General features: G+C 49.2%; 1 protein-coding gene across 1 annotated transcript in view; it reads left to right on the top strand.

Moving 5' to 3' along the window:
• Window positions 1-3775: 3775 nt before the first annotated feature.
• CNNM3 (cyclin and CBS domain divalent metal cation transport mediator 3) overlaps window positions 3776-20315 on the top strand; it is a 32755-nt gene continuing 16215 nt past the window's right edge. Inside the window, exons 1-4 of the mRNA XM_081870021.1 lie at window positions 3776-5075; window positions 11063-11206; window positions 12986-13138; window positions 19313-19482. Coding sequence (XP_081726147.1) covers window positions 3791-5075; window positions 11063-11206; window positions 12986-13138; window positions 19313-19482 — 1752 coding nt within the window. The 5' untranslated portion in view covers window positions 3776-3790. The remainder of the gene's footprint in view (window positions 5076-11062; window positions 11207-12985; window positions 13139-19312; window positions 19483-20315) is intronic.

Genomic DNA, 20315 nt, shown 5'->3' with positions numbered 1-20315 from the left:
GTGTGGTGGAAAATGTTGGTGACTTTTCTTTCAAAGCCTCTAAGTGGGTTTGCTCTCAGAGTCAAGGGTTGTGACCCTGCAGGAACATACCTGAAAGGGGGTTGCATAGAAGTCAGTGGGACTTAATTTGGGCTGGGCATATCTGGTTTCCAACATCATGATATATCACCAGCTAAACACTGCGATATACTGAAATATCGCGATGTCTGATTTAAGGATGGAGCTATGGAGAGGCACTGACTGGCTTCATGGTTCTTCTCACATAGCATACATACGAATCATGATCTGTGATGTAGCCAGGTCAAAAATTACAAAACCAATATCACAATCGGGACTTCAAACCGGCTTTGGATGATATATCACCCAGTCCTAGACTTAATTTCCAAGGCCACAATCCAATGGGGTTGGCAGCTTTTACACTTATCATTGTTCCTGTGCCTAAAATAACAAAAAGAAAGCAGTAACAATGAAAAGAAACAAAATCGTGTGTGTTTTTATACTGTTTTTGCCATCCACCCCAGACAGGGACTGGAAACCAGGGCCACTAAAAAAAATTTAAACTGCTCCCCAATTTTGTTTTTAGTTCCATATAAATGACAACAATGAGAGAGCTGATTGTATTTCCTGAGGAAGCTCCATAAATGTGGAGCCACCACTGAAAAGGCCTTGCTTCTTGTGCTTGATAAGCTAATCTCCCTTTCTGGCAGGTGGACCAGCCGGTGATATTCATCTCCTTGCAGTTAGCAGATTTGTCTACTTAAATTAGCAGCTGCTATTAAAGGCAGAGGAGGAAGCCAGGCTGAATTTTTAATCTGGTCAGTTGACAGTCTTATTTCTGCACTGATTTTAAATGGTGCTCCAGTAGGGTTTGGGGTTTTTTGGCCTGGGTCTGTGCTGCTTGTCCTATCACCTATCCCGGGTGAACTGCAGTTCCCATTTTGCCTTTGGAGGAGACCTCATTTCAAAGTGTTAATCTGCATTGCTAGAGATACCTCTGACAGGGAATGCAGATGTGGGCACACGAACACAGAGGCAGTGCTGGGGGCAGAGCTGGCTGTTTCCCATCCAGCAGCTGGCCAGATGTGTTCTGAACAGTTGACAGCATGACGGTCCTGCTCTACCTCTGGGGTCGGAGGCAATATGCAGGGAGAGATTGCGCTCTTCTCCTGCTTCTGGGCACCTTTTGCTATTACACTCCGGTGGTTGTACTGGTTTTGTTTTGTGTTTGTGCTGTTGATATATAATAAAAAAAATTAAAGGCAGCAGAATGAGGGACAGATAAATCTGACTCACAGGGCACAATCCGCCAGGGAGATCAGCTGTCAAATGAAATCAGCTGGAGTTGCACAAGAGCAGAGCAAGGAGAAAGTATCAAGAACTAGAAGACGACCCTGGACATGCCCAGTTTGAAAGGACCAGATTTCTGCCTGAGACCCTTCTTCTTTTGAAGAGAGAAGCAGGATGGCTAATGTCCTGGCTTTCCGGGGGGGGGGGGGAGCGTGGAGCATTGACTTCCTGCTATGTGGCATCTACTTCAAGGTCCTTTTTGCTCTTGGGTGAAGAAGAGAAGAGGAAGTTTGTGGGGTCAGCTGTAGAGGGTTGCAAGATCGGGCAGTCTGGCCAGGGAGTAGTTTGCACACCCCTCCTCTTCGAGGTTAAACGCTTTCCATTCCAGCTACTCATTATAAGACCTTTTGCAATTAAGAACCCAAGTCTGGATTTGCCCTCGCTTCTCGCTCTCATTTCTTTTTCCTTTTGTGTTGTGTCTTTTGGACTGTAAGCTTGAGGGCAGGACCTGTCTCTGTTAAGCCACCCCAGGAACCATTTTTGCCTGAAGATTGGCTGAGAATGCTTTAAATAAATATATAAATATACGTAATAAACCACAACTGTTGCTTCTCAGCAGAGACAATACTGGACTACATAGTTCGGATTAGTGGTTTGACTCACTATATGGCACTTCTTGTGTTCTCGTCTGGCCTGGTGCCTTTGACTCAGATTGTGTTCAACATATATTTGGAGTGGGCCTCTGTCTCCATGACTGCACACAGGCTTTATGTTCACAAGATCCAGCATCTCCAGTGAAGAGGATCTCAGACAGCAGCCCTGCGGAAGACCCTTGCCTATCATCTTGGAGGGGCAGAGCAAGTGAGAGGACCAATCCTCTGAGTTGATAGAAGTCCGCTTCCAATGTTGTTTGAGGAGAGGGATCATAGCACAGTGGGACAGAAATGGGAATGAAGATTGCAATTGTTTGCTTGTGTGTCCCCATAGGCATAGGCAAGGGGGGGGGCAGGGGGGCAGCTGCCCCCCCCCAGGTCCACAACTATTATTGAAAAGCATTGAAAGTACTCAATTATTTGAGGTACTGCCCCCTCCTAGAAGCATCCTGCCCCGGTATTTTTACCCACATCTTCCCAAGAAACTTTGATTTCTTAAAAAACAACCTTGGCTACTCTCCCCAACAAAAATCAAGTCTGGAACAGAAAGCAATCCAGTGAAGAGCGCGCACTACGGTGGGGCTCCAATCCTCCGTGGTCCTGGGACCTGCTTCCGAGTAAGCATGCAACTGGGTCGCATAGGAACGAGGGGGAGCAAGGGAGGGAGAAGCGTCCTTCCGTACAGTTAAATGCTATTTGCACCTGTAATTCGGAGTAAGTACCACTGAGCCGCACAGGGCTTTGCACCTGAATAAGAATGCACGGGGTCTGAAGCCGCACAGCCCTGTGCTATTTGCGCCGGGTGGCATAGCTGTCAACTCCCCCCCACCCTTTTTAAGGGACATTCCCTTATTCCAAATAGGCTTCCTCGCAAGAAAAGGGAAAAGTTGACGGCTATGCTGGGTGGGGGAGTCAGGGCCACGACTCTGGACCAGAGCACGCCAGGGACTCCTGTCTTCCACTGCCTCTCGCAGTTTGGTCAAACTCATGCTGGTCTCTTTGAGAACACTGTCCAACCATCTTTCCCAACATCAGGGTCTTTTCCAGGGAGTCTTCTCTTCTCATGCGGTGGCCAAAGTGTTGGAGCCTCAGCTTCAGGATCTGTCCTTCCAGTGAGCACTCAGGGCTGATTTCCTTCTGAATGGAGCGGTTTGATCTTCTTGCAGTCCATGGGACTCTCCAGAGTCTCCTCCAGCACCAGAATTCAAAAGCATCCATTCTTTGGCCATCAGCCTTCTTGATGGTCCAGCTCTCACTTCCATACATCCCTGCTGGAGCCACGAGAAAGCGCCCCGCCTCCCGAGACCAGCGCTACGGAGGGGCGCGGCCCCTTTAAATCGCAGCTCCCCCCCCCCCGCAGCCCCTCCCTCCTCTTCGCCGCCTGTTTATAACACGGCGGCGCCGAACTTGCTTCCCGCTCCTCGGCCACGCCCCCTGCGTGCCCATTGGCTGGACCCCTTCGGCTTCTGGCGCGTATTGGCCCGGGCGCCGCAGGCAAGTTCGGAGGCGCCGGCGGCGGCGCGGTCAGCTGACCTTCCCGGGCGGCCCCTCCCCCTGTCGCTGCTGCTGCTGCTGCTGCTGCGGCTGCGGCGGCTCTGGCGATGGTGGGCAGCGGCCGAGGGCAGGGGGGGCCGCCGCCGCCGCCGCCGCCGCTGTTCTTGGTGCCGCCGCTGCTGCTGCTGCTGCTGCTGCTGCTGCCGGGCGGGCGGGCCGCGCTGGGGCGGAGGGGCGCGGCGGGCGAGCTCCGGGCCCGCGCAGCCCCCCAGGCCACCGCTTCCTCCGCCGCCGCCGCCGCCTCCGCCTCGCCCGGGGCCTGGGGCCCGGCGCCGCCGCCGCCGCCGCCGCGGGTGATGGGCTTCCGGCTGGAGGAGGGCGCCTCGGCCGCCTGGGCCTCCGGGGGCCTGATCCGCGCCGCGCCGGGGGCCACGCTCCGCCTGCGCCTCTACGGCACCGGCCTGAGCAACCGCAGCTGGCCCTGGGGCGCCTTCGTGCCGGCCGAGGCCCCCTGCGCCGCCGCCCCCGCCTCTCCGCCGCCCCGGGCGGCGCCCCAGGTGCTGGCTGAGGGCGCGCGGGCGGTCGGGGAGCACGCGGCGCTGGTGACGGTGCAGGTGGCGCCCGGCGGCCCCGGCGGCCGCTTCCAGCTGTGCAGCCCGGCGGGGCCCGGGCAGGCGTGGGCTCCGGCCGCCCCGGGCGACGCCATCCTGGTGACGGAGGAGGAGGAGGAGGGCGGCGGCGGCGGCGGCGCGGGGCGGGGGTCGGCCGCGGGGATGCTGGCGCCCTGGCTGCCGGGCTGGCTGGCGGGCTGGCTGGCGGCGCTGCTGCTGGCCCTGCTGGCCCTGCTGCGCACGCTGCAGCTCAGCACCCTGTGGCTGGAGCCGGCCGAGCTGTACGTGCTGCGCGACTGCGGCTCGGAGCGGGAGCGCGAGGCCTGCAAGGCGCTGGAGCCGCTCCGCCAGCGCGGGGCCTTCGTGCTGTGCTCGCTGCTGCTGCTGGGCTGCGTGGCGCACGCCGCCCTGGCCGTGCTCTTCTACCAGGCCGTGGGGATGCTGGCGCCGGCCGTGCTGGGCGCCGCCGGCCTGGTCTTCCTGCTGGCCGAGGTGCTGCCCTTCGCCCTCAGCTCGCGCTGGGGGCTCGCGCTGGCGCCGCGCGGGCTGTGGCTCACGCAGCTCTTCATGCTGCTCACTTGCCCGCTGTCGCTGCCGCTGAGCAAGGTGCTGGAACTGGCCCTGCAGCACGACACCAGCACCTGCCTCCTGCGGGAGAAGATCCTGGACATGGTGCGCAACAGTGACCCCTACAACGAGTTTGTTCGGGAAGAGTTCAGCAAGAGCGCCCTGCGCAACAAGACCGTGGAGGATGTGCTGACGCCGCTGGACGAGTGCTTCATGCTCAATGCCAACGCTGTGCTGGACTTCAACAACATGTCCACGATCATGCAGAGCGGCTACACCCGCATCCCCATCTACGAGGACGAGCGCACCAACCTGGTGGACATGCTCTACGTAAAGGACCTGGCCCTGGTGGATCCTGATGACTGCACCCCTCTCAGCACCATCATCAAATTCTACAATCACCCACTCCACTTTGTCTTCAACGACACCAAGCTGGACGCTGTGCTGGAGGAGTTCAAGCGAGGTAAAAGACACGCCCCTCAGTTAGGCCACTGCCTTGGAAGGTCTGCCCAAGATTCTAGAGCCCTATTTCTCAACCTTGGGTCCCCAGCTGTTGTTGGACTACAACTCCCATCATCCCGGACCACTGATCCTGCCAGCTAGGGATGATGGGAGTTGTAACCCAACAACAGCTGGGGACCCAAGGTTGAGAAACGTCTCTAGAGAGTCATTGCCAGGAGAATAGACAATTGGTTTTCAAACTATCTTCTGTGAAGCCCCAGTTTCCTTAGAACAGACATGGGAAAGCTGCTGCTCTCGGGTCCATCAGTCAGCATGGCCAGTGGTGAGGGGTAACAGTGCAGCTTCATCGGGAGGACCACAGGTTTCCCATACCAATTCCCACCACCCCTGGCTTGCTGGGGCTGATCCAACATGTCTGGAGGGCACCAGGTTGGCAGAGGCTGAGTCAGGCAGTACAGCAAGAGCTGTGCCAAGTACCTCAGCTTTGCTCCAGCTGTTCTATGAGCCACATGAGCAGGCCAGGTATAAGCTGACAAGTGGGGCTTTTGTAGCTTTGGTTTTTTGCTGCATACATGTAGTGTCCAAGTTGCAGCCAGTCTCAGCATCCCAGCAAATATACACACTGAGGTAATGGCCAGGGGCAACCATGTGGCAACCCAGTAGAGGTTTCATCTGCTTTCCTCCATCGACATGGACAGCTAGAGGTTTTAAATACGACTTCAGGCACCGCTAATGCATAGGAACCTCATTTCTTTTTCTCCCACCCCACTTGGTTTTATTACGCTTTCCTGTACAGTCATACCTTGGAAGTTGAACAGAATCCTTTCCGGAAGTCTGTTCGACTTCCAAAACTTTGGTTCAGAAACCAAAGCGTGGCTTCTGATTGGCTGCAGGAAACTCCTGCAGCCAATTGTAAGCTGTGGAAGCCCCATTGAACATTCAGCTTCCAAAAAACCAAGGTACAACTGTATTTGGCTTTACAATCGTACCTTGGTTCTCAAACGTTTTGGCTCCCAAACGCTGCAAACCCAGAAGTGAGTGTTCCGGTTTGCAAATGCGCTTTGGAACCCGAACAGCCAATCGGAAGCTTCGCCTTGGTTTCCGAACGTTTTCGGAAGTTGAATGGACTTACGGAATGGATTCTGTTCAAGAACCAAGGTACGGCTGCAAATAAGTGTAGATATGTTACTAGTTCAGTAACTAGTCCTTTCCGGTCACCTTAGAGGCTGCAATAATATCTCCAGCAATCTAGCCCTTGAACCTGCTGGAGTTAAGTGTGTAGGAACCTATTCTGCACTCAGAACTTTTCTGGGTAAGCACAGGCCCTCTAGATGCTGAGCAGAACAAACTCTTTGACTTAAGAAACTTGACCTTACTATATGTATTGTGGATCTATAATCCTGTCTCTGGAATATAATCACTTCTGAAAGGGCTCATATAATGGATTGTTCCTCTGAACCAGCAGAGCACCAACAACCACAGCAAAATGCTCTTCAAGTACAAAAAGGTGTATCTGGGAGGAAGCCAGATCCAAACCTACCTTGCTTCTATGGAGGAGCATTCCATCTTGTCATCTCCCACCTGAAGTACAGGCCAGACACAGGTTGACCACCTCAAAGGCAGCAAGGCCAGTGGTTGCCCAGTGTGTAATGAATCGCCCTCTGTTTCCATGGTAACCCTTCCACCATGGTGGTTTGTGGGTAGGGCAAGAGGTCAGTCTTCCTCCCAACTTCAGAGCTGCAGAGATGGGTGGATGCCATCCTGTTGTGTGGCAATCTCTGCCCCAGCTCCAGTTCTAAGGTGGCTGCAAAGGAAGGCAAAGGAGTTGTGTGGCAGCTACACAGAAAAGGAGCTTGGGGAGTCTTGGCGCTGCGGGGCCATATTGGCAAAGAAAAAACCCAACTGCTGTTATTGTTTTATTCATTTATGGAAGTATTAATTTATTTAAGTTTCAAGGCAATTTACCATCCTACAAAAAACCCAAAAACTAATGATAGGTCTAAAAACAATACAAATAAGACCCAAAGTAGAGACCTAAAAACATTATTTTCAGAAGGCTTATTTGAAAAGTTAGTTGCAACAATAATGTCACTTCAGTTGTTTCTGTAAACAGGGATCATGCCTCAACAGGGTTGCTGTTCTGCCAAGCAGGAGAAGCCCCACTGAAAGCCCCACTCTAGGTTGACAGTAAGGAGAGGGATTCCCGCAGGACGCAGTGGCTTGGTGGGTGTAGAAGGAATGAGGCGGTCTCTCAGGTCACCTGGTTCCAAGCTGTACAGGGCCTTGTGCGATGGGATCAAAACCTTGAACCTGGTCTGGTGCTCCTGGTTTTCCCTGCTCCAGAGCAGAAAGGAAGGCAGCAGTGGGTTGGATGCCACTGTTGAAAAGTGCTCTGCATGTCCCTTCTCTAAAAGCAAGCGGTGCTCTAGTCATCTTCCCGTGCCCAGCTGCCCATTCTCCTCACCAGCCCTTCTCCTAGGAAAAACCACAAGGAGTTTTAGGATTTTCTGTGCATATGCATTCAGAGCACCTTTAAGGGACCAAACCAACAAGCTTCCCTTGTGCGGTGGCCCACTTCCTGGGAGATGGCCACAATTTTAGTCTTGCCCAGTAAAGTAAGCCAAAGACTGACTGCTGCTGTCCAGGCCTCCTTGCCTGTAACATAGGCTGTGTCTGCGTAGGCTTTCCTTGAGCAGAGAAATATTCTTGTTTTTAAACTGGTAGGCCTTCCCCAAGAGGTTTATCTCCTTTTCCTCCCCTAGCCCTTCCCCCTCCTGAAGCGTTTGGCAGGAATAGCTGGGTGGCACCCGTGACCTTTGCATACCTGCAGGGATCTGGCTTGCCCTGCGGAGAAACAGAGCAGCCAAGTTCACGAGTTCAGTTCTCCAGCCTTACCACTTCCAAGCAGGCCCCAGGCCATTTTATTCCGGGAGAATAAGCCTCCTAAGAATCTTACACATCCCTCCCTCCCTCCCTCCCTCCCTCCCTCCCTCCCTCCCCCTCTCATACACACAGATTGGTTGTCCTTACAGCTAAGAAGCCGCTTTCCCCTTCTCCTGGCATGTGACGAAAATGAACAGCTTTGCCCCATTTCACCTCAACCTTTGGAACAAGATTGGCTCCTCCGTCTCCATCGCCTCCTTTCTGTGCTGCCTTTCATTTTGCTTATTTGTTTAGAGCAGAAATGAGGGAACTGTGGCCCTTCAGATTCTGTTGCACTACCAGCTGCATCGCCCTGACCATTGTTCATGATGGCTGGGGCTGATGGGAGTTGTAGTTCAGCAACATCCAGTGGGGGGCAAGGTTTTCCCCATGCATTTGTACCCAGCTCTTCAGCCACAAGGATCCCAGAGCAACCTATGGACAAGTCAGTTCCTGCCCACAGGCTTTGCAATTGTTGAGACATGACACACAAGTAAAAAGGGACAGGGAGCGGAAAGTGGGGGTGCAGATTGCATGTCCCAGCACAGCTTTGGGAGTTAGAAATCTACAGTGGTGGGAGCCTGATCCTGCTCTAGTAGCACATAAACAAGGAGTAGCACACAGGAGAAAGGGAGAGACACAATAAATCATCCACAACATTGTCCAGCCTTCCCCAGCCTGGTGGCCACCAGGTGTTTTGGACTACAGCTCTTATCAGCCCAAGCCGTGGCCGTGCTTGCTGGGGATGAAGGGAGCTGTAGTCCAAAGCACCCAGTGATCGTCACGTTGGGGAGCGGTGGCCTAGTCTGGCAGGCAGCTTTCAGGGCTATTGGGCAAAGGCCTTTCCCAGCTCTGCTTCTGGAGATCATTTTAAAGAGACCCTCGGAACTGAACTGGTGACTTCCTGGTTGCAAAGCAGTTCTTCTACCGCTCAGTTGTGGTCATTGTCACAAACCCTGCTGGATGCATCCAGTGGCCCACTCAGTCCAGCATCCTGTTTTTGCAGTGGCCAAACAGTTGCTCATGGGAAACCCTCACGCAGGACTTGTGCACAAGAGCCCCCTCCCCTCCTGTGGGTTCCAGCAACTGGTATTCAGAAGCAGTGCTGCGCCTGACTCCTACTGTGGAGGCAGAGCAGAGCCATCGGGGCTAGTAGCCAGTGATAGCCTGATCCTCCTCCATTACTTTGTCTAATCTTCTCTAAGTCACCCACTTGGTGGCCATCACTGCTTCCTGTAGTTTAACTGTGTGCTGCAGGAAGAAGTGCTTGCTTTCATCTCTCCCAAACATTCTCGGGGTGTTGAAGTCTGGCCAGTTTCAACCCTGTTGCCTCTTCTGCCTTTTCTGTTCAGGCATCTTTGAGGGTGGCAGAGCAGATCCTGGAAGCAAAACCCACCAGGATAGGTGGGGAATCTCAGTCCCAGGGGCCAGACGTGGACGTCCAGATCTCTCTGGCCCTTGGAACTCTTTCCCCAGGCCACACCCTCACTTGTGTCTTTTTCCTGGCTTGAGTTCAGAGTGTTTTCAAAGGAAGAAAACAGCTACCTTCTAATGCTGCAAAGGGCTCTGGTCCCGCCAGGTGGCACATGACCAGAACTGCCAGATGGGGGCAAATTCCAGGGAGCCAGGCGTGGACTAAAAACCTTGAGAAGCTCATTGAAGAGAGAGATGGGCTGTTTGGAGCCTTCATGTGAATGGCCCTGCAGGAGATCCTTGGAGCCAGCAGGGGGACATTCCACTTGTTTTGCATTGCTCGGCTGAACCCAGCTATTATCGGGAGCCTCGTCTGGGTGCAAGCCGGCAGCCTCCACAGAGAAGCCTATGATCTGAGCAAGTCTCTGGGTTTAATATTCTCCTAATCTGTCATCAGAGCAATTGGCTGGGCTAGAGGATATGTTTTAGCTGGTGAGATGAGGTTTGCATTGTTCACTTTGTATTTAAGAAATGCAAACAGCAAAAACAAGGATACCTCTAATGATCCACTAAAAGCGAAACGGTGGGGTCAGCAGCAGCAGCTTTAGAGCAAGACTCCCAAGAGATTGAGATTGCAAAATGCTAAATGCTTGGGGAAATTAAAAGTTTTCACCTGGCGCTTAAACGATGACATAGTAGGCACTAAACAAGTATACCCTCCCTCAGACCACATTCAAAAGGTGGGCTGTTAGTGCCCATAAATAAATGGAGAGGGTATTTCATAGTCAGGCAGCCACTACAGCAAAGTCTCTGTCACAGTAGAGACTGAGCCCAAATTGGTGGCTCAGTTGATGGAGGACAGAGCTATCTGGCTACTACACATCGCCCCTGTGCCCTACCTCCAGCATTGAGGCTGGTTGCCTCTGCATACTGCTTGCTTTGCAGCAGGCTTCCTATTGGGGTGCCTGGTTGGGCACTGTGGAAACAGGATGCTAGATTGGCCTTTGATCTCATCCAGTAGGGCTCTTTTCATGAGGAAATCAATATAGTTCTTTCCCTTTGCCAACCTGGTGCCCTCCAAATATTTTGGACCACAGCGCCCACCAGCTGCAGCCAGAAAGTGCCAAATGTGTGTTGCAGGCTGAAACATCTGGGGGGCACCAGGTTGGCAAAGGCTTCTGTACCTCCATGTACTGCACCAGAAAACTTAGGACCCTGCCTTTGAAATGTTTGGTGCAATTGTGCATGGACAGCCTGTTTCCATGCTATTATTCTATTTGCGCATTTAATTGTCAGGTGCTGAGTGGTAGGAATGTGAAATAGGAGGTGCTGGATGTTGCTAGAGGTAAAGTAGATGGGCAAGGATGGAGACTGTTGCCCAGCCAGGAATCCAGGACGGCATTTTCTGTGGTTGCTCTGTCTGTCCAGGTAAAAATGCAGCCTGATGGGCCTGGGAACCTTAGCTACTCAAAGCCTGTACAAACCACATTATGTTTTGAACCAGATGCAGGAATATTTTTGTGTGTGATGCTTCTCCTCTATCTGTTTTTATCTTGTGTATGAAGAGGGTGTTGTGGCAACCTCTGCCCATTTCTTCTTCTTAACGGTCTTGTTCTTTACCAATCCTTGTGCTTTCCTCTTCCTTTTCCCCAGGTAAATCGCACATGGCGATTGTTCAGAAGGTAAACAATGAAGGTGAAGGCGACCCTTTCTACGAAGTCATGGGCTTGGTGACATTGGAAGATGTCATTGAGGAGATAATAAAATCAGAGATCATGGATGAGTCAGATGACTACAGTAAGTGGGCCTCTTTGGGGCTTCTCTTCTTCCGCCCCCTCCCTCTCTTGCCCTTTTTGCTTAGCAAAGACATGTTTTAAACCTCCCTTCCCCTGTAAGGAGTGGACTTGCAGCCTAGGTGGTGGTAGCTGCTTCATTTGCTGGTTCAGGTGGGCAGGGGAAGGTACAAGGGGAGCATTCAGAAGTGTTATTTTTCACCTGTATTGGAAATGGTGCAGTTTACCACCCCGTTTTGCTGCATTTATAGTCCTTTTATATAACTACTAAGTTGGTGGGGTAGGATTTATATAAATTCCTTTTCCTACTCCAGAATTGGGAAATAGCTTGGTCTATTTATGCACGCGGGAGGATGAGGCAGTGGAAAGCTGAGATGGTAAAATGGGAGCTGCATCAGGTCAAGTTGCAAGAAGGGGATTACAATTTTAGATGCTTCTCTTGACTTACTTTAAAAACAATTGCAATTAAAACACTGGCACTAGAAAAGGTTCTGTTGCACCCTTTTGTCCGTTGGAGTGGTTTTTTATTTGACATAAACTTTTCATGTAGGAGAGCAAAGGAAAGTGATGACTGATGTGTGCCCTGAAGTTCACTCAGCCAACAGGTTCTGCTGCAAGTGCAGAATGGGCCTTAATACTTGTAGAAGGGGAAGTCTGTTCACAGCTGGGGGAAGAAAAGCAGGGAAGCCCCAGACCCACAGCTCAGAACCAGAGACAGTGTGTAGCTGCTGTCACAAGTATTTCACTCAGGAAATGGCAGTTCTGTACTTCTAATAAATGGATGTGTGCCCTGCAGAGAGATTTGCATTTTGAGAAGCAGGGAGCACACTGGGGTGCCATTGAGCATGGGGACTCCTCTGCAGTGGAAATTCCATGGAATCAAAGATCCAAGTGTGTTGGAGATAACTGATCACCCTCAGAGTGCAGTGCATTGCTTGCCCTTTTTAGGTACAGTGGTGCCTCGCAAGACGGAAGTAATCTGTTCCGCGAGTCTCTTCGTCTAGCGGTTTTTTCGTCTTGCGAAGCATCCCTATTAGCGGCTTAGCGCTATTAGCGGCTTAGCGGCTACGTGGCTATTAGCGGCTTAGCAGCTTAGAAAAAGGGGGGGGGAGGGAAAAAACTCGCAAGACTTGCAAGACGTTTTCGTCTTGCAAAGCAAGCCCATAGGGAAATTCGTCTTGCGAAGCGCCTCGAAAAACGGAAAACCCTTTCATCTAGCGGGTTTTTCGTCTTGCGAGGCATTCGTCTTGCGGGGCACCACTGTAGTTGCAGCTGGAATGACAACTGGTGGTAGTTACTAAAAAATGGCAGGGAAATTTGTTTAGTGCTCAGACTACACGTCTTTATTCCTTGGAGCATCAGTGATTTTCATTTCCTCTTTACACCTAGGGCTGTGTGTGTGTGCCTAAATAAATAAATTTAAAACATCAAAAATCTGTACCTAGCTATCCTAACTTTTCCACCCTGAATAAATACTGCATTCGAAACAAATTCACACAAAATTGGCTCACTTTCTGGGCTGCATCATAATGGGGGGGGGGGGGAGTTGTACACTTGTGAGTGATATGGGCTAGAAACTTAGGGTGGGGGTATTAAAACTAAGATTCCCAGGAAACTCGGTTCTGCAGTCATAAGTATTCTGCGTTTTTTCCTGTACTTGTGCAGAATTGTTGAATCCCTACTGTCATGTTTTACAAGAGAACCCACCAGTGCTAGTAAGGATGGATAGCTTGATTCTTCTGCCTCCTGTTGTCTTTTTTGGCTTTCTCTCCCATCCCTCTAGGGGAGAACAAATTGAAAAAGAAGCCGCCTGCACTTGGGACCTTGATGGACCGCAGGAAAGAAGATTTCTCCTTGTTCAAAGTGTCCGACAATGAGTATAAGGTGAAAATCTCTCCCCAGTTACTCCTGGCGACGCAGCGCTTCTTATCCAGAGGTAAGAGCAGAGAAGAGATCTTGCCGTCTGGCAGTTTTTGTTCCTTCCCTCCACCACCTCCCACCATCTCTGCTCAAGGGGGCTACACTAGGTTTGGGTGCATGTTCCAAGGTTTATTTTCCCTCTGAAATGTTTGTTTTTAATCCAGTTAAGTGGCTGATAACTGTGTTACAAGGATGGTCGATGCTCAAAGTCCAGCTGATAGCTATGTCCCAGTCTGCAGATTAGTCCAAGAAGCAGGGAGCACACCATGTCTTAAAGCAGCTCTCCCCAACCTGGTGCCCTCCTGATGTTTTACACCACAGCGGACATTTGTGCCGGCCGGGGCTGGTGGATGCATCTGCATCTGATGTATTGAAGAAGGTTGTCATTAGAGCATGTTGATGTTTTCAATTTTCAAATTCCCAAAATGAGGGGTGCTAAAAAGTTGCAACATAACTTCGGAATTCAAAATATATTTTGGTTATATTAATATAATTTAGTTTTGCTTGGTAAGTAAAATGTGTGTAAAATTGCATAGAAATCATTAAAAATGATTGCCAAGTACTGGCAGTAATGGCATATATTCAGATTATTCATTATGATTGTTATTATTTAACATTACCTGACATTTTCAGAAGGTTTTTGGAAAGCAGTTTATGTGCTTCTTCATTAGATGTAGACTTATCAAACTAAATGTTGTCCTTTCACAAAAATAACAAATTTGAATTCCTCACAACCAAAAACATATTTTTAAGACCTCTCACTGAAGAAATTAAGTTTCACCCCCTAAAATGACATGCCCTGTATGGTGTATGGGAATTTGCAAATACAGAAGTTGTTGAGCATCCTTTTCAGCAGCTAAGAGAGAGATTTGATTTTCATGCTCCCTAAGGACAGGACAGCAAAGAAAGCCCCTCTGCAGATGCAAGACCACACACTATATTGCTGTATCCTTCATTTAACAGTCTCTTTTGTCTGACGAGAGCCGGAGACTGAAGGGTCTCTTCCCCAAACTGATACATTTCAAGGCCATGCTGAAATTTTAACATATTCCACAAAGGGGCAGTGCTAGTTATTGGACCACAACTTTCACCAGCCCCAGCTGGCGTGGCCAGTGTTCATGAATGAAGGAAGTTATAGCTAATGTTCTGAATGAGAGCCAGTCTGGTTAGAGTGTCAGACTAGGGTTCAAATCCCCTGCCTGGCCATGAAGCTGAGTGGGTCATTGTCTCTCAGCCTAACCTACCTTACAGGGTTGTTGGGAAGATAAAATGGAAGAGAGGAAGAGCCATGTATGACACCTGTTCTCCTCCCAACTCGCTTCATTGGGTGTGGGTAGGAGAAGCACCCACCTTCTCTGGGGGAGAAAGCTGAGGCCGTGTGGCCTCACATCGCCACCTCCATTGGGCTGCTGTGAGTGAATAGGGCCTTTTTGGTGGCAGCACCTCCCCAGACACACTTGACTGCTCTGTATTCTTCTAACCTTTAAGGCACCAGGTTAAAATTTTATTCTCTCAGGCATTTAATGAGATGACTGTTTGCTATGCTGGGTCTTTTGTAAAGCAGTTTGTTTTTTAATGAAACACCATGGGACTGTCCCTCCCGCTTGGGGTGCAGTTGGTTGGGTTTTATCTTCTAGGGATACTTACCCTCTCAGACCTCCACCTCTTTCCCATACCATTTTGACCCAGGAGTCCTGGCCCAAGGATGACTTGTTATTGAGGGGATGTTACCCATCTATTGGGGAGGCTAATATGGGATCTGGGATTTCCACAATTGAAGGGCTAGGGAGGAATGGCAGTGGGGCTAGATATCTCTATCTAGATATCTCCATGCCGATGCCGCTCCCTCTTCACAGGCTCTGGACCTAGTGACTTCCATGGCAACACTAGGGCTCTCCCAGTTTGTTTTGGGCCCCACTCATCAAGCAGGCCACACGCTGGATCTGATCTTTGGGGCTGGCATAGATGTGATCATGCTCCCCACTGTGGAAGTGCCATGGTCTGATCACTACGCTCTGAAAGCCAAGATTGACTTCCCGCTCCTCCCTGGCTCGGGTGGCGAACCTATTTGGGCTCGTCCGTGAAAACTGATGGATCCTGATAGATTCCGACAAGCCTTGCGGAACCCTGCTCCTCCTGGCGACTCATTAGATGACCTTGTTGAGGACTGGAATAACCGGCTCTTGGCAGCCATTGATGAGATCGCTCCTAAGCGCCCTCTGTGACCCTGTCAAAACCGGGCCCCTTGGTTTACTGAGGAGCTCCGGAAAATGAAGCGGGATCTCAGATGGCTAGAGTGAGTATGGCGACAGACTCGTGACGGATCCTCAAGAACATCTTATAGGACGCTTATGAAAGCCTATGAGATGGCTATGAAAACTGCTAAGAAATCTTACTTTGCAGCTTTCATTGCATCCACTAGCTCTCACCCGGCACAACTTTTTAGAATAATTAGGTCAATAACGTCCTTAGGAGGACAACCAAATTTAAGCTCAAATTCGACCCACAATTGTGAAGCATTCGCGAGCTTTTTTGCTGAGAAAGTCCTGTTGCTCCGCCGTGACCTCCCTGCCAATTTAGATACAGTGACTGAACTGGAGGCCCCTTGACTGACTTCAGGTCCGGTGTTGGACCATTTCGATCGGATACTCCCTACTGATGTGGATAGATTCCTCCAAGTTGGTAGGCCCACCACCTGTCTCCTCAATCCGTGCCCGTCTTGGCTGATTAGGGAGTGTCCAGATGTTGCGCGGATCCCCCTGGTTGAAATTATCAATTTGTCCCTTGACACGGGGACATTCCCAGGGGAACAGAAGGAAGCAGTGGTGTGTCCACTCTTAAAAAAAACTTCATTACATCCCTTAGACCTATCCAATTACCGCCCAGTTTCAAATCTTCCATACCTGGGTAAGGTAATTGAGAGCGGTCGCTGAACAGCTTGGTAGGTTTCTGGGGGAAACATCGGCATTAGATCCATTTCAGTCCGGTTTCCGTCCTGGTTTTGGGATGGAGACGGCTCTGGTTGCCCTAACAGATGATCTCCGTAGACAACTGGATCGAGGCGGGTCAGGACTGCTGATCCTTGTAGATTTGTCAGCAGCCTTTGACATGGTCGATCATGATCTTCTGGACCACCACCTCGCAGACGTGGGGATACAGGGCATAGCCCGTAACTGGTTGTGCTCTTTTATCTCTGGTCAGGGACAGAGGGTGGCACTAGGGAGGGAAATTTCGTTGCGCCACTCCTTGGTGTGTGGAGTGCCATAGGGCGCAATTCTCTCCCTGATGCTTTTTAACATCTTTATGCACCCCCTTGCCCAGATTATCCGGAGCTTTGGGCTGGGCTGTCACCAATATGCTGATGACACTCAGCTCTATCTGCTGATGGATGGCCACACCGACTCGGCCCCGAACACACTGACCAGATGCTTGGAAGCTGTGGCTGGATAGTTTCGTGGGAGCCGATTGAAGCTAAATCCTTCGAAGACAGAGGTCCTATGGCTAGGTCGGGATGGCATGGGGATGAGGGACCAACTCCCTTCTCTTGTGGGGGCCCAATTAGTGCCATTGCCTTCCGTTAAGAGTTTGGGTGTAATCCTTGACGCCTCCCTTTCCATGGAGGCGCAGGTTACAGCAACAGCCAAGGCGACATTTTTCCACCTTCGCCGCATCAAGCAGTTGGTCCCTTACCTTTCCCGCCCCGACCTGGCCACAGTGATCCATGCGACAGTCATCTCCAGGCTTGACTACTGTAATTCGCTCTACACTGGGCTGCCCTTGAAGCTGTCCCAGAAACTTCAGCGGGTACTGAATGCTGCAGCGAGGCTCCTCACGGGGTCTCTGCCATGGCAGCATATTCACCCAGTGCTTTTCCAGCTGTACTGGCTCCCAGTGGAGTACAGGGTCAGGTTCAAGGTGCTGGTTTTGACCTTTAAAGCCCTTCACGGCCTAGGACCCTCGTACCTACGGGACCACCTCTCCTGGTATGCCCCACGGAGAGCCTCAAGGTCCATAAATAGCAATACCCTAGTGGTCCCGGGCCCTAAGGAAGTTAGATTGGCTTCGACCAGAGCCAGGGCCTTTTCAACTCTGGCTCTGGCCTGGTGGAACGCTCTGCCTCATGAGACCAGGGCCCTACAGGATTTGATTTCTTTCCGCAGGGCCTGTAAGACAGAGTTGTTCCGCCTGGCCTTTGGCTTGGAGCCAATTTGATTCCCTCCCTCCCTCTCTTTCTTTTTTCTTTTCCTTCTCCTGGGATGAGGCTACATTTTAACATTTTAATGTTCCATTATTTTAATGTTGTACTTTATTTTTGCTTTTAAGTTGTAATCATTCATCTTGTTTTTATTATTGCTTGTAAGCCGCTCTGAGCCCGGCCTTGGCTGGGGAGGGCGGGGTATAAATAAAAAATATTATTATTATTATTATTATTATTAGTTTTGCTGATGTTGAATCCTATGTGTGAAGTTTCTCCTTTTATTCTTTCTGCCTATTTTTTTTTTGTAATAAATTTTTATTAATTTTCCAATCATACAATTATTTTCCAAATCTTAACAAATTTTAACAAGTTACTCTTTTTAGGCTTCCTTCAGCTTCTCTGGTAATCACCCGTAATTACTCTTCAATACACATTCCTTTAATTGCATTGCCATTTATCTTCCCTCCCTTTTATATTTCTTTTGACAATACCTCTTAAGCTTTTACAGTGCTTCTTGAAACCCCACCAGCGTTGTTTGCACGTCACATACATTTTTCAGATAATCTACAAATTTTCCCCAATTTTCGATGAACTTTTGTTTTCGAACATAACTTATTTTCCCAGTCAATTTATCCAGTTCCGCATAGTCTGTCAATTTCATTCTCCATTCTTGAATCGTTGGTATTTCCTCTTGTTTCCATTTCTTCCTGCAGTCACTGCATGCTGGAATAATTTACAGTCTTTTCTTTTTATTTCTTTTTCTGTAATTCCTAAAAGAAAAGCTTCTGGTTTCTTAACAAAAGTATATTTTAACATCTTTTTCAAATCATTATATATTGCTTCCCAGAAGTTCCTCACTTTTTTACATTCCCACCACATATGATAGAACATTCCCTCTTTTTCTTTACATTTCCAACACTTATTGCATGTTTTGTACATTTTTGCAAGTTTTACTGGTGTAATGTACCATCTATAAAACATTTTCATAACATTTTCCTTCAACCCAATGTAAGCAGTGAATTTTAAATTTTCCTTCCATAGTTTTTCCCAACAACCCCCCTTTTCTTCTCTTTGTCCGAAGATATAAATTCGTTCCCTAGTCTTTTGTTGATCAAAATTTTTCTATGCCTCCTTGCCACATGTGTTTCCTGTAAACATATAATGTCTAAATTTTTCTTTAAGAATTGTTCAATTTTATTTCGTTTCCTTTTATCATTCATCCCGTTAATATTCCAATTCCATAACTTTAGAGCCATATTGAAATCCAGTTAAATAAATAAATTAAATTAAATTAACTAAATTTAACTTGGTTATAACCTATCTTCTTTTTCTCCTTCTTCTTCTTCTTGTTCTTCTTCAGACCTCTTTCCTTGGTCTTCTTCCTCTTCTGCCGACTCGGAATCATCCTTGGCTCCTGCTCCCCCTCCTGCGCCTTTAACTTCTTCATCCTCCGCTTGCAATTCCTTGTATCTTCTCATAAATTTCCCTATTTCTTCTGGGCTTGTCAACCTGCGTTTCCTAGTTTTATAGAAAAAGGAAATTCCTTCTGGAAATTCCCATCTAAACTCAATCTTGTTTTTCTTCAGAATCTGCACAAGTGGCTTATATGGGTCTCTTCGTTTCAGCAGCCTTATCGGTATATCTTTGAAGATGATTATATAATTTCCATCAATGTTTAATCTTTTCTCTCTATTCTTCTGTAGGATCAAATTCCTCATCTCCCGATCTTTAAACATAATTAAACAGTCGCCTGGAAATTTCTTTGCCTTTGTTGTTCTAACTCATCCTAAATGCATTTTGTACTGTTTTTGCCACCTCTTCTACTGATAACTCCAGCGACTGTGCAATTTCTACTATCAATCTCTCTTTGATGTTCTCGTTCTGCATTTCCGGTACTGATCTCAGCCGATCTTTCTGCCTATTTTTACTGTTGTTTGATTTCTAAATTTCTAAGTCTGAACTGGCTGATGCTGCCTTTTCTGTTCCCTGCAGAGGTGGATCTCTTCAGCCCAGCCCGGATCTCGGAGAAGGTCCTGTTGCACCTGCTGAAACACCCCAGTGTCAACCAGGACGTCAAGTTTGATGACAGCAACCGACTTGCTGCTGAGCATTACTTGTACCAGCGCAACCAGCCGGTCAATTACTTCATCCTCATCCTGCAGGTACCACACTTTGTGGCCCCCAAAGCCCCCATCTGGCCCTTACAATACCCCTCACTGGCCCTACTTCACACAATCCTCAAATGTAGGATTATATATAAAAAGAACACTATACAGTGGTACCTTGGTTGTCGAACTTAATCCGTTCTGGGAATCTGTTCGACTTCCGGAACCATTTGAAAACCAAGGCTCGGCTTCTGATTGGCTGCACTCAATTGGAAGCCGCATTGGACATTTGGCTCCCAAAAAACGTTTGCAAACCAGAACACTTGCTTCCGGGTTTGCGGCGTTCAGGAGCTGATTTGTACAGGAGCCAAGCCCTTCGGGAACCAAAGTACCACTATGTATGTATGTATGTATGTATGTGTGTATATATATATATATATATATATATATATATAGTTTGTGTGTGTGTGTGTGAGAGAGAGAGAGAGAGAGAGAGTGTGTGTTTTTATCCTCTCCTTCCTCCTAAGAGCTCATGGTTCTTGCCTCTCCTCCCATTTTTATTTTCACAACTACTTTGCTTGGTGGATTAGGCAAAGCAGCTGGCCCAAGGTCACCCATTAAATTTCATGGCTGCACAAGGATTTTAACCCAGATCACCCCAGCCCTAGTCCAGCATTCTAATCACTGCACCTCTCTGCCTGTTCAGCGGTGAGACAGGCAGAAATAATGCAGGTAGAGCATGCAATGAAGTCGGGGGAAGGGAAAGCTTTACCCTTTGAATCAGCCTGGCGTGCAGCATTGGAGTAATATAATAATAATAATAATAAATTTATATCCAACCCTCCCCAGCCAGAACCGGGCTCAGGGCAGCTAACATCAAAATATACAAT

The sequence above is a fragment of the Podarcis erhardii genome, assembly GCF_964252035.2.
Source record: "Podarcis erhardii genome assembly, chromosome: 7".
Lineage (NCBI taxonomy): Eukaryota > Metazoa > Chordata > Lepidosauria > Squamata > Lacertidae > Podarcis > Podarcis erhardii.
The sequence above is the reverse complement of the archived record's forward strand: the minus strand, read 5'-3'. Positions and strand labels throughout refer to the sequence as shown.